The following is a 14,835-nucleotide window of genomic DNA, read 5'->3' on the forward strand; positions in this document are numbered from 1 at the left end:
AAACGAAGGACAGGGAACAGGAAACAAAGCACAGGAAACAGGAAACGAAGGACAGGGAACAGGAAACGAAGCACAGGGAACAGGAAACGAAAGACAGGGAACAGGAAACGAATTCTCGAGAAAGATAGACGACTGCAATATCCAATACAAGAACAGCCGATCCACATATGAAGCTAGAGAAACTAAAACGACAATAAAGTATTTCGTTAAAAAATACAATAAATATAAGAGAGCCGTGGTAAATAATCACACAAGAACGTGTCACAACGACTGATAACGGGTCAGACACAAGAAAATCCAGAATGTTTTCAAGAAAATAATGACAGCAGTCAGACAAAATTCATTTCTAAATCCATGACACACAGATGCTTGCTCATGCAAATAGCATTTACAATCGATAATATTCAGATTATTGATTATTTTTCCTCCGATAATATACGGGTACATGCAGCCTTGATCCTGGGAACTGATAATGGACTATCATGCGAAATTGTTTACATAGATCCTTTTCCTGCAGCAAAATATTCAGATACAAATACTACCTGGCCACACACAAAAAACACATCCACACGTGACACCACAGCCAAAGGTGGAAGACCAAGGCCGATGTTGCTTTCGTAATCGAAAGAGTTGCGAAATCACATATATTTCCTTAATATTTATCAGCAGCAAATATGAGGCCAGGGTAGCTGCTGCATCACCAGCAAAACATGTTTGTTACCAACGCAGGCACATCGATGATAGATACGAATGGACGGTGACTAATTCATGTCACCTGAAGCAGTGGTCAGTACTACATAGATCGAAATCCACTTGAAACCTTGGACAGTACCACAATGACAATAGAAGCAGAGTACAAAGCACGAATGCTCCCAGCAGAATACTGTCATATAGTGTGCACTGTTACTTGGTGAACACAGGCAAAATTTGTCCACATCAATTAGTACCTTGCTGCCCACACACATTCAGCTATTGTAGGGCCATTTTGTCTACGATCTGTTTTTACTCGAACATGCAATCGCATTGCAATAAAAGCAAATGAAAACGACTTCCCAGGGCGAGTTTTAATGTCATTGGATTGAATATCAAGCACATGATCATAGAGTATTTAACTAATTTGGGTAGGTGGTGGTGGGGGGTCATTAGTTATCACAATCTGTGCAATAGCTGCATACCACAGTCACGGGAAATCTCTTCAGACACTATTCTGCGTTCGGAGCTACACACATTCAGTAAGGCATCTCGTAAACTAACCAGATGCTTTATGTACCGTATTTACTCATGTATAAGTCACACTTTTTTGTACACAACTTCAATAAAAAAAAACCAGGGGTGCGACTTATACACGAGGCCAAGAAATCTTGTTAACGTACCAATGTTTGTTACCAACTTTTCAAGGCAAAATATGGGGTGCGACTTATACACAATAGGACTTATACACGAGTAAATACGGTAAGTAACTAATAAACATGTTTGTGATGTAAATCCTTAAATAAGTTTATTCATTTGGTTGATAATACAGATAACTTGGTTGATTTCTACTCAACCGTGAGGTTCGCATCCTAACAGGAGTAGGGACAGTGATTTTCCGCGATCGCGGAAAACGGACGGAAAACACGGAAACGGCCATTGGAAACGAAAAAGAGGTTTTCAAATGGAAAAATGCGGAAAACGTAATTTGAACATTGATTTTTTTGAACATGGAAATTTCAATAAAATCATTAAAAAAACGTTGACAATAGCATTGGAGGTGATATGGGTTACATTCAGACAAGTTTCAGAGCAAAATGACTTACAATTACGTCTTTTGGTAGCCCTGTGTTTCGGTGCCAACCCAACTGTCAGTCAGTGACCAAATACATTTTTTTCATGCAAATATATATGTAAACGGAATTTTGCATTTTTGGTGTGTACAATCTCTATGGTAAAACGGAATTTGCATTTTTTCTTTACTCTGAAATGGAATTCATGATTTCCCCAAACGATAAAAGCAATTTTTTTAAACGGAAAATCACTGTCCCTACAGTAGGCTTTTTCAAAGCGGACTCCAAAAAAGTATCCTGTTAGGATGCAAAACGTTAGCAGGTACGTTTGAACCCCACTGTTCAGTAGAAATCAACCAAGTTAGGCCACCCTTAAAAAATTGTTTGTTTCCCCTTTACCTACTCGCCTCTCAGGGTACCGAGCAGGTAGGTGAAAAATCTTTTTTATTTTGTTTTGACAAGATGTGTGTATTGTGTATTCTGTTTTGTGTATATGTTTTTGAAGAACGAATTTGATATTTTTTTTTTTGCGAAACGAAATAATTTTTGTTTTGTTTTAATCGGCCAATAAAATGTGTCTAGTAGCGCCGTTTTGGCGAGTCGGTCGGTAAAGGGGGAAACAAGCAATATTTTATTTTAGGCCTTATCTCAATGTTTGTGCAACATTGCTGCTTACCTTAGCTGACTGCTTCATCTTCACGCCTCCCGATTCCAACATCCCTCTTCAGCAGCAGCCTAGCGATTTTCGGTTTATGGCTTCAGCTCTGTGGAGTCTCGCTCAAAAACCTCTATAATTATTGTAAGTTACACCTGAAATGTCTCCAAAAAACACTACAGCAATATCACACATATATACGCTGGCGACAACATGATCATTGTTCCAGGAAACAGTGACATACACACACACACACAAATGCACACATAATCATAACACATATACACACACATATATATACAGTTAAACCTCGATTATCCGAACGAGACGAGCGGGGAGTATTTTGTTCAGATAACTGATCTGATCTCATTAATTACCGTTAAATATTCACGGGACCTTGAGATCTTGTTCGGATAATTGATGTTCGGATAACCGACGTTTGACTGTATCCCCATACACACATATACACACATACACACACACATATATAATATACATACACATAATATATACGGATACGTGGCTGCGCTCTGCGACCCCCAAAACAACAACGCCGTACCCGCGCGCGCGACAACGCGGAACACGTGGCGCCACCTACCTTCGACGAAGACGAATCCGATGAACGTCACCAAGACGGTGGTGATGGCGAAGCAGAGAAACAATATCATCGGCAGAACGCACATGATGAGGGTGGTGATGAAGAACATGGTCATGTACGGGTGCGTCTCCGAGTACTGTACGAACGCGACCCAGGCTTCCTGCACGCGAGGTCCGTACGCCGCCTTCACACGCTGGTACAGGTGGCAGCACCTCTCCTGTATGTCCTCCAGAGAATCCATCTTGCACCGAGAACAGACGACAAAGTGGTGTGAGCGCCGGTTGGCGGCAAGATCGACAGAATGCAATTTTTGGGTTTGAGAATTTTTATTTCAGAGCAGTTTTTTGCGCAATAGTGTTCTATTAAGAAATGCTTTATGTAAAATAAAGATCAACGAAGAGAATATTCTATTACAGTCAATTGTACATAAAATTTAACTGGTGTAGGAGATTGGGTAAATTAATGTACCGATGGCAGGTCAAGCATTCAGCACCTAGTATAAATGAACATAACTCTGGCCGTGTGACCAGCATTGCAACAATGGATATTAGACAGAGACGGTAAGTACCCCTGGTCAACATACAGTCAGTGTTAGATTAGCTATGACCATTATTAGATTAGATTAGCTATGACCATGTATTGTATCAATGTATGGGATGGCCTTCGCTACAAGTGTACATGATATAGTACCACATATACTCATATAGTAATAGTATATCTATATCGGATAAAGTAAGTCCCTGCACAATAGTATGAATATATACATGAAAATCGAATTGAGAACGAAAAACCTACTACTAACCCGACCAGGCTGTGTGACTAACGTCAGTACACTAGTGACTAGGGGTATTCTAACCCTAGCCTTAGGCCTACCCCTAGCCCTAGCCCTAGCCCTAGCCCTAGCCCTAGGCCTACCGTTTCTTGGAGCTACCTACTACATGAAACAGGAAAATTGCTACAATATCGAAATGATATTTCGTTAGTTTCAGACGTTACCATAATAAGTTAGTACTGCAGTACTCAAACACACCTTCAGGAATCGCGACCAAAACACATATTTAGAAAAATATTGACATTTCGTCATATCTCAGTTATCTGAGTGAGTGTAAATAAATAATTATGTAGGCTGTCCACAGCCAAAAGATGGACTTCCATCACCGATGGCTTTACGTTTCTACTGGTCAGCTCGAGTAAAATACAACACATTTAATATCACTGTTATTATTTTGTACTTACGATGTCCACGAACTTTCAGGTTATTATCCTGAATTGACAGAGAATAACTAGTAGTTACATCAGTACTACACTACTAAATACTCTGACGCAGGTGGCGGTGGCAGTAGCATAGATATTCGGTTATAGGTAAAATCCACCAGCAGATGGCGCCCATAGACAGCAAGCTAGCAAGCTCGTCATACATGTATCCATAGAAATAATATAGATAGACTCTATAAATGTGTCCTATGGTCATATCACAAAAAGATTAATATAATACACATATATAATATTACTACACATATGCAGAACTACAGCATACAATTTATTAATGCTAAATGGTAATATATTCAATGCATGAAGTTCACACGAAACTTTGGCCAACATTCAACAACCCCCTCATCTTCCTCCTCCAGTCCTCCTCCTCCCCTCCTCTTCTTCTTCCTCTTCTTCTTCTTCTTCTTCTTCTTCTTTTTCTTCTTCTTCCTCCTCCTCTCATCCCCTTCCTCTTAGCTCATCCTTTCTCCTCCTCCTCCTCCTCTTTCTTATTCTCCTCCTATTTTCCCCTTCCTCCTCACCGTCTTCCTCTTCTTCTTCTTCTTCTTTTGGATCTGGATCTGGTGTAATTCTTCTTCCTCCTCATTCCCTCCTCTTCCTCTTTATCTTCTTTTTCTTCTTCGAACTCCTTCTTTGACTCCTTCTCGTCCCTTCCCCATCGTCCCCACTCGATCACCGTATAGTACTCAGTAATAGTAGCGCTCACTGGTTTCCACGCCTGTGTTTTTCGTCAAACGACCCTACTGCTCAATCTGCTCTAGCGTTTGTTACTCTCTCATTCCTCGACATTACCTAGCTTCTATCATAGCTATATACAAACATGTGTTTGTAGATAATATCTATGCTTCTGTAGTGGCCCTAGGGGAGGCCACACTGGATTTTCACACGCGCTGTGGTTAGCACGTGTAATTTATTTGTGTCGGGATCATTTTCCGCTCCTACCGTGAAGGTAGGACGGTGATGCAGTAGCAAGAAAACCCCCAGATAAGAGTGAAATGAACGCAAGTCCTTAGATAGTCTTTATACAACGGATGGTTTTATTCATCGTATACGAATAACATGAATAACGTTCACTGCACGTATCTCAAATATAGCGTATATATATATATATATATATTACTCGTGAGTCGTGTCACGTTTACGTTACCTCGTTAGGTGATCACACGTACGTTTAACTTCTCTTAGCCATTCTACTCTTGTAGTCCCCGGCACCGCTCCTCGTCTGTCTCTCCCCGTCGTGTGCTCCGCGGCTCGGCGCGAGTTCGTGGGGAGGCAGTGTGTCTCCCGGTCCGGGGTAGGCTATAGCTCCGCGCCCCTCCCTTAGTATAGGGTATACCTTTTCGGACGTCGTCCTCAGCGCCGGATTAACAGTTGCCTGGGCCGGGGGCATATCATATATTTGGGCCGCCCATCCACCCGCCCCCTTCCCATAAGCATATAATGTTTTTAGACCTGTTTAGTGGATAATTATAAGCAATTAATGTTGAAAAATGGAAAGGAAACGTTCTAAAATAATTAGTAGAGTTAAAAAAAATTTTAAATCATATTTTGAAAAATTGGTAGTTTTAACCCCACTAGCTACCTGAAAGTGAATATTATTCCTAGCTGCTGCAATGTACACCACAAAACACGGAGAAAATGAAAACAAGTAGAAAGCAAAAACAAATTGTAGTCATATGAAAGTGGTAGGGCCGGCCCAAGATATACTTTGGAAAAAATAATAAACACTATATTTTTTTTGTAGTCACAACACTTTAGGGCCGGTCGACTTGTAGGGCCGGGGGCAAATGCCCCCTTTGCCCCATAGATAATCCGCTACTGGTCGTCCTGCTCGTGGGTGACTCTCCCTCCGACGGTGTGTGTGCGCTCTCTCTCGAGCGCGATCGTTCGTTCGTTCGTTTGTTCGCTTTCTCAAGCGCGTTCGTTCGTTTGTTCGTTCGCTTTTTCAAGCACGTTCGTTCGTTCGCTTTCTCAAACGCGGTCGTTCGTTCGTGGCCGTCCGAAGACCGACTGACTTTACTGTTGGATCTTGGCTGCTTATATAGGACCCTGCGGTGATGTAGGATCCGGGTAGTGCTTCCCTCTCACGTGCCTCAGGTGCCTGGGTGTTGTCACGCCCTCGCTTAACACGTGTACGGGTGATGCAACCCCCTTGGACAAGTATACGCACGAGCGTCGCGCCCTCCCCTGTCCGCCACGTGCTCGGCCGGTGCAACTCCCTCGCCCCGTGTGTGTACATGGTGGCGCAACTCCCTTACCTCCCACATCTGGTAGCTATGGGACCCCCTCCCCCGCACTTGTCTGTGTCGTTGGGGAAAACTTTCTACCTGTCGCTAGGGGAACTTTCTATCTCTGTTGCTGTTGAACTGGTCTCTGGTTGTATGACGTCATCCCCATTGACATCTCCACACTTCTATATGTAGTCGAACAACGCACGCGCGCACCCACGAACGCACGCGCACACACACACGCGCGCACACGCACACACGCACGCGCGCACACACACACGCGCGCGCACACACACACACGCGCGCTCGCACGCGCACAACAACAACAACAACGAAAACAATAAACAAAAAAACAAAAAAATAAAAATAATATGAATAAACGGCTATAAATAAAATAAAATGTTGGTAAATGTTTCGATCGCTATTTTTGTATTACTTCATGCATTCATTAGAAACAATATTTACATAGATAAAATATGCAGCTATAGATAACCTATAACTACGAAGATTAAATGATGAACACACTTATTAATTACATCGTGCAATTTTATCTTTTAGTTATGAAATGCGAGCGTCTCGCATCCAAATGGTATATAACGCGATTTGTGTTAATTCTTTATATTTATTCAGCTTGTTTTTATTTTGCCACAATATATATATATAATTATATTGATAAAGAAACCAGGAGAATATAAAATCCTTAAGTCGGTTAAGCATTTATTAACAATATTATATTGTATTCCTGGTTTAATCAAATGTATAATTATAATCTATAAGTTTCAAAAATCACGAACAAAACAGGATCTACAACAAAGTTCGACAAAATAAAAAATATAAATTACATTTGAAATTTTACGCGTGTAAATAAAGTCCACCCCTCAAATTACTACATGATCTACACCACAGGCACTTGGGACAGAGTCAGTAAAAACTGAAAATAATATGAACGCACATTCACAAATAGGCCCTACTACCGTATAGGCCTACCTCTCAATTACAGTTCTACTGTTGTGTCACTGTATATCAACTTTCCTTCATTAAAACTAACGCCGAACGCTCCCGCACTCGCCGCTGCGAGTGTGCTGTGTCGCCATGATAATAATATATCAAGTAATAATAATAATAAATAAACTTTATATATTATGTCCCAAGTGCCTGTGATCTACACATAGCAATTGCAATAACATATCACAAACAGTACACAATTCGCAACAAGTTAATTTATAAATAAATATTACCCATGCACGTGTAACACCTATACACATAACCTAAAATTTACACATATTCCTAATTTTAAGAATTAATTTCATAATTCTTTAGTATTAATTTCTGAGGCAGATCTTGCCATATATGTTCTCTCTCAATTAGTTGCCTCTGTATAATGCAAGAATAATCTATATACTGTTATATACAGTCACAGTATAGATTCGACATGGGAAGACTACAAAGATATGTATATTGTCGTTATTCCTCTAGTCGTTGTAGTTAAGAGAGTTACGTTTGAACTCTCCATCAGCAGTGGTTAAAGTGGGGATGCATACAGCAATTATGGGCCACGACATACCAACTATGTCGTTGGGGGGGGGGTAAAACATTAATTTTAGTGATCTGCTGATGGAGTAATGAGCAAAGATCATGATTACACGGGAATATCCAAATCTCCTCACAGGCCTGGGAAAATGCCCATATAATATATGCTAGCATATAAGAGACAAGACAATATAACCGCCTTTTCGCAGTCACAATAAACAATTAATACCTTTAAACCATGCATGCGGTTTAATCTGTAACACATAGAAGTACTGTAAAATAGCTTCTAGCTATCCGGCAAGCAATAAGTGAATTTAAATCCACGTGAAATTAAAATGCATCATATTGGCTGACGTTCAATTTTGTATATGTATCGCTCATAAGGTCTATGTCTCCCTGGGTACTGCCGGAACGTACCCTGGGTATACGGTCCGGTATACCGGAACGTACCCTGGTAACTATCTGATATGGTTAGGGTTAGGGTTAGGGTTAGGGAGTAGGCGTAGGCGACTCCCTAGACTCGTTAGTGGAGTAGGCGAGGTACGGTCCGACACATTAGAAGTTACCAGGGTACGTTCCGGTATACCGGACCGTACCCAGGGAGACATAGACCCGACGGGCATATGTATCGTGTTCTACTCTACACATACATCGATGCACACACACGATTAAAAGCATTAAAATATACAGCCAGTCTCCATGAGGTATCCTATCGTAGTCTATCGTCTGCTATGACCCGTGTCATCTGGATGCAGTGCAGCTGTGATGATTTCTACGTAGCGCACTCTTCACATCTATCGCTCTTCTCATCTGAGCTTCTTTTCCTAGTGAAAGAAAAAAGCAAATTAGCACATTACACATTTCCCTTTGATGACCAGAAAACAACCAAATTATTACGTTTGCTGAACTGAATCTTGCCATGCGTATATGATTACCATTACTAATCCATATAAAACTTGCTGAAAATATTGACAATTTTAATAATGTCATCATGATTTCTATTATAACTGAAATCAACTAAAATGGTCTATATTTCTATAACACAACCTTCTAGAGGTCATAACAATAAATTGGTTCTTAATTTTGTACGACCACATCCCATTCTCGGGAAAATAAGACCAGATACAAGTAACATATTGTATAGCCATTGAATATTATTTTGCAGGACGTGTACTTGATAATGAGCACAAGTTAAACCTCACAAGCAGCTAGATTGGTGCTATAACACAGCATATAGTGGGTCAACATGTAAATAACATATATTGTCATGCTTTGTAACCTTTAAATCCATTATAATTACAGTAATATATAATTATAGCAACTGCATATATTATAATGCATGATAATTTATAGATGCGTATATGGGTATTTGCCCATGTGGATAAATAATTTAGATTATTTAAAATATATTACCTTACAATTGATCACCATCCTAATTACCCCAAAACCAGAGGAACATACATGCCATCTAGTGCAGTTAGTCTAACAGTGAGTGTAGAAATAATATTAGCAATAAGCAATTCGTTAACATCTAACACCAAGTTATGCTGAGAGGGTCTATGTCCCCCAGGGTACTGCCGGAACGTACCCTGGTACTATCTAATATGCCGGACCGTACCTCACCTACTCCACTAACGCGTCTAGGGAGTCGCCTACGCCTACTCCCTAAGACCCTAACCCTAACCATATCAGATAGTTACCAGGGTACGTTCCGGTATACCGGACCGTACCCAGGGTACGTTCCGGCAGTACCCGGGAGGACATAGACCCTATGAGCCCAAGTTATATAGTGTATAGAACTTAGTGATACTATGAACATATGTATAGAATAAACATGCTATACACACGTTAATTTCTAAGCAAGGGATAGTTGCACTAACTATTGCTATAGTCTATCATACACAGCATGCATCTTCCTTCATCCATCATAGACAAACAATTAAAATTAAACCAAATGAACACATTAAATCACATTAGTACATATTAGACACATAATATACTCCTGATATATATATATATATATATATATACATCAGATCAGTATCGGTTGATTATGACCAGTCAAATGTACCTGCCGCCGGGAACAGTGGATGCTAAATGTGTGTCTTGGGTCGCAGTCTGAAATAATGCGTGAGTTACTACGCGAGGCACAGGGCGGGGTTTAGAGAAGGCAAGGCTGTAGTATAGGAAGCAGTAGAGGCCTTATTTTGGCAATTGTTAATAGAGAATAAGGCTGTGTAACAACGGAACTTGGCAAGAATGCTGCGATACAAGCGGCCACAGTCACGCCATTCCAGCCCGCAAAGCAATCAGCCGATTCCCGGGTGCAGTGATGTCTGCCAACGTTGATTCCCACACCGTACACAGTGAGGACTAATGGTGCCGGACATAGATGGGTTGAGACTACTTAGGTGTGAGGACTACTGAGTCATGACTGACTGGCGAGGACCTGACTGGGTGAGGACTACTTGGGTGAGAACTGACTGAGTGAGGACTGACTGGGCAAGGACTAATAAGTCAGGACTGACTGAGTGAGGACTAAATGGATGAGGACTGCTTGGTGAGGACTGACTGGGTGAGGACTGAGTGTTGTGAGGACTGACTGGGCGAGGACTAATGGTTAAGCACTAACTGGTTAGCACTGACTGGGTGAGCACTGACTGGACCAGGACTGACTGAACTGTGGACTGACTGGACTGGGACTACGACGGGTGAGGACTGACTGGACCAGGACTGACCAGGTCAGGACTCAGGTGCCGAGGGAGCTACTGAGGGAATGCATCTGGACCTAGCTGCATGTTCAATCACCAGCTTGTCTCAATCACCAGGTCCTGAGCATCTGTCGGCTTTACAACGAGCGAAACAGAGAAGGCATATCAAAGGGAAGCGATGTTGGTGATTACGTGAGGAGGAGGAGGTGAGAGACGCTTACGCTTCCGTCAGAGTTCCCGCAGGTGCCAGAGGGAGAGTCGCCACAGTACGGGTGCCAGCAACAGACTCAGGACGTAATGCTGAGAATCAGTAATAAACCTGGAAGACAAACACACAACACAATACGGTGCTGCATGAGCATTAATGCATTAATTAATTAATTATCACTGCCAGATGTTTGTAGTCTACGCAGCGCTTCCTTGCTGCTCAAGCGCCGACATTTATTCAATGTTGAATGGCACTATTTTAACAAGTTAGTTGTGAATTGCTTTGTAAGGTAATGTGTTCTGAGTAACTGAGTAACTTCTGATTTCCTAGTTTTTAATACAGTTGATGATTAATACTGAGCAAACAACAGAGCATTGTATTCTAGTATACACACATCACACGTCGAATCCCATCTCACAAAACCGAAACCTGCATAAGGCGCGGCATGAAACTCACACTAAACTTGTAATCACGTAGCGCACATCGTGAAACTGCCGCTGAAAGGGTCGTTGTCGTATAGGGTACTACATATATGTATCCGAGATAACTATCTGATATGGTTAGGGTTAGGGTTAGGGTTAGAGTTAGAGTTAGGGAGTAGGCGTAGGAGACTCCCTAGACTAGCGTTATATTACATTTATGTATACATATATGTACCTCGGGTACATATATGTATTACCCTATATGACAACGACCCCTTCAGCAAAACTGCCAGGACAAAGAACAGCATAGCATGACAGTAGCCAACGACAAATCCTCATAAAAATTAAAATTTTTTATCGAAACGAGATCTAGAGACGATGTTCTGGTGCGTGCACCCCCACCCGGCGAACTATACTCCAGGGCCGTAGATAGCCGGGAGGGCATAGGGGCAGTTGCCGCCCCCCAGAAAAAAAGTAGATACAAAATATGGTCAAAGGCAGTCACTTTCCCAGAACACACTATGTACATGGCTCCCGCCCAGAAAAAATTGGCTAGCTACGCTTCTGTATTCATGATATTCTACATTCGTATTTCGGTGAAGCTATTCATCATCCCATAGAATTCGTCTGCTACTTCCGCCAGGCAGATGCATCCTCGCCATCGCGACGATAATGTCTTCGCCCGACTCCCCCTGGTGCTCACCTCTCTGTTGATGAGATGGAGTCGGCGGGCACNGATGCATCCTCGCCATCGCGACGATAATGTCTTCGTCTGACTCCCCCTGGTGCTCACCTCTCTGTTGATGAGATGGAGTCGGCGGGCACGGCTTGCCAGCACGAACGAGAACTCGCTGACTTGTGAGAGGCCCGCCGACACGATCCACCGCACGTGTGACGTCTTCTGCGGCAGCAGACATGACAGCACGGCCATGCTCAGCGCGTACTGCAAGCGACACAGCAAGAGCAAGGTCACGCGAAGGTCGCAAGCGACACGGCAAGAGCAAGGTCACGCAAAGGTCGCAAGCGACACGACAAGAGCAAGGTCACACCAAGATCGCACGTGATGAGATGCTGTTTGGTAGCCGAACAACTGTTTAAACTGCAACTCGATGTGGACCGTGCTACTCTGCACGTGTACTCAGTAAAACTCAGTGGCACCCAGGAATTTCATAAAACAGGGAGCCATCAGCGATATGCTGATGTTTATCAGTGCTAGTTGGTAGGGCAGGCAGGCCATCACCCTAGAGACAACGCATCATAACTGCCTTCATTACCATTGTGATTACGGAGTAAATTTAAATTTCATTGACAACAAGGGTAACTCATTGGTGACCTGCATTTCACTGAGCATTCCAACATATTTACCAATATATATATATATATATTCCAGGTACATTCACGATGTCTAAAATTTTGCATACCTTGATGAGGACGACGGCAAATGTCAACCAGATGATCACGGTTAACTCGTAGGCCACAAACGACGGGAACACATGCATACCTGCAACATTCAAACGAAAGCCACACTTCAACGTAACATACTTTTCACTCTAAACGCGATCGCGGTATAGCGATCGGGCAAATATACCATGGGAATCATTATTCGATATGCCATAGTACAAGCTGTAGGCACAGACGATCACTACGCTCATTAAATCCGACATTTCCTCCAACTTTTGACAAACCTACGTAACAACAGTCACCCTGAGCTATCAAAACAAATGTAGTGTTCCTCAATCAACTTCCCCTTTCTCACGCCCATGTAAGCACATGCAAAGCTGTGCACATCTCGACTGACTGGCTCACCGACTGACTCACCGAATTACTAACCGACGATAAGGAACAAAAGCTGCACTTAGATTTAATGCATTTCACTCTAAACGTGGTCGACGTATCCCTATAACGATTCAGCTAACATACGCAGGAAACCTCAATCTACGTGCCATGGGAAAGCCCCCGACAGCGCCTCTGACACGCACGACTCACCGACAGAGGCGAAGAAGAGAACGGCGAAGAAATCGCGGATCGGATGAATGAGATTCTTGATGTCCGACACGAGCTCATGTCGCTGCGATCCGACCATCGCCCCGACAACGAAGCAGCCGAGCTCCATCGAGATGTGCAGCGTGTGCGTGACCTGGTCAACGTCAAGGTCAAACTCAAGGTTGGAACATGTTCGAACGTCACCCGAAGGATTTTGTTCTCACGAATGAACGATTGGCATTGGTCAAATAAACACCCCACAATAACGACAGGCTTTCTCAGAGTGCAGACAAAGAAGCAGGGAAATATCTTTTTCCTGAGGGAAATTCGAGAACGGAGGGTTCGAAGCGAACACGCTCGATTCGCTGACGATTTCGGAAGAAATTCGCAACTTTTTCAACTCTACGCTTCTCTTTCTAAACTAAACAACTAAGCTAAAATCCAAAACAAAAAAAGCGTTTTCGACTTCATATATATTCGTTCGCGATATCATGGCTGACCGACCATATACGACGCTTCTAACAACATGGAGAACAGCTGTTTTAACGATTTAAGAGTCTCGTTACCAGCAGCATGAAGAAGCAGATGGCCACGGCTCCCACTGTCATTAACTCCCTGCTGCCTGAAGCACTCAGCTGCGCGAGAACGCTCCCGATGACAAACCGAGAGGCGAGAAGACCGGCGGCCATGACACCCGCCAACACTGAAACAACAAGCCGCACGAAATGTTAACGGTTTTGCAGCTTATGTCGACAGATTTTTGCCAAAATTCAATCTTCAAAAGATAACGTTGTTACACTTGGGTGCTTACACTAAGGGGGAAAACTGCATCGCGGAGATAGATAGGCAAACGTGGTGACAAACTGGTTTCTCATAAATACATATATTTCTCACTGTTAATTGTTATCCACTTTTCATTACACAATTTTTCAAACACGGTCCCAACTCACTGCCCCAGTCATCCCATTATCTCCCAACGATCACAATATGTGCTTGCAATACTTTTTGTGTAATTATCTCTAGTAATTTTGCTAGCTTCGTATTTAATTATTTACATACTTACCTAAATTACGCATTGATAATTACCCAAATGAAAAAAGAAATCAACAATAAAACTCCCTCTACGTACGTGCAGTTTACTGTGAGGATGCATACGTACCGAAGAAAAGGTAAACGTGGTGATAAAAATGCTTTCTCATAAACACGCGTATATCTCGCTGTCATACGTACCTGCCATCAGACGCGCGACGAGAAACGCGAAAGCCGTCGTCGTGCTCGAATCCTCGTCGCTGTTGTGGGCGACGACCAGCGAGGGCAGCAGAGCGATGAGAAGCCCCAGCAAGACGTCCTGCATCACCAGGATTCCCAGCAGGATTACGCCGTGGTCGCTGTCCGACGAATCTACGAGGACAGTGCAGCAGGGCGTCAAGTGACAAGTGACGCTCAAAAAATAGGAAAAATAGGA

The 14,835-nt window shown here is 42.7% G+C and overlaps 2 protein-coding genes across 8 annotated transcripts in view; both read right to left on the reverse strand.

The window, feature by feature from the left end:
* Positions 1-6,206, reverse strand: part of LOC106812166 — a 34,744-nt gene extending 28,538 nt beyond the window's left edge. The window contains exons 1-3 of one of the 7 annotated variants that reach the window (XM_014815983.1): positions 6,111-6,206; positions 5,625-5,645; positions 3,017-3,257 (exon numbers count right to left, since the gene is read on the reverse strand). In XM_014815983.1, coding sequence (XP_014671469.1) covers positions 3,017-3,257 — 241 coding nt within the window. In that variant the 5' untranslated portion in view covers positions 5,625-5,645; positions 6,111-6,206. Of the gene's footprint in view, positions 1-2,439; positions 2,979-3,016; positions 3,258-4,046; positions 4,116-4,252; positions 4,428-5,435; positions 5,646-6,110 lie in introns of those variants that run through there. The other 6 variants (XM_014815984.1, XM_014815982.1, XM_014815981.1 and 3 more) reach the window with 6 other exon arrangements.
* Positions 6,207-11,056: 4,850 nt separating this feature from the next.
* LOC106812162 (transmembrane and coiled-coil domain-containing protein 3-like) lies at positions 11,057-14,771 on the reverse strand (the record flags this gene model as incomplete). Its single annotated transcript, XM_014815965.1, has 6 exons — positions 11,057-11,076; positions 12,181-12,330; positions 12,809-12,888; positions 13,374-13,524; positions 13,937-14,073; positions 14,601-14,771. Coding segments are annotated over 6 exons (701 nt in total), but the record flags the coding sequence as incomplete, so codon positions are not given.
* Between the last annotated feature and the right edge of the window lie 64 nt (positions 14,772-14,835).

The sequence above is a fragment of the Priapulus caudatus genome, unplaced genomic scaffold (assembly GCF_000485595.1).
Source record: "Priapulus caudatus unplaced genomic scaffold, Priapulus_caudatus-5.0.1 Scaffold614, whole genome shotgun sequence".
NCBI classification, from domain to species: Eukaryota; Metazoa; Priapulida; class Priapulimorpha; order Priapulimorphida; family Priapulidae; genus Priapulus; species Priapulus caudatus.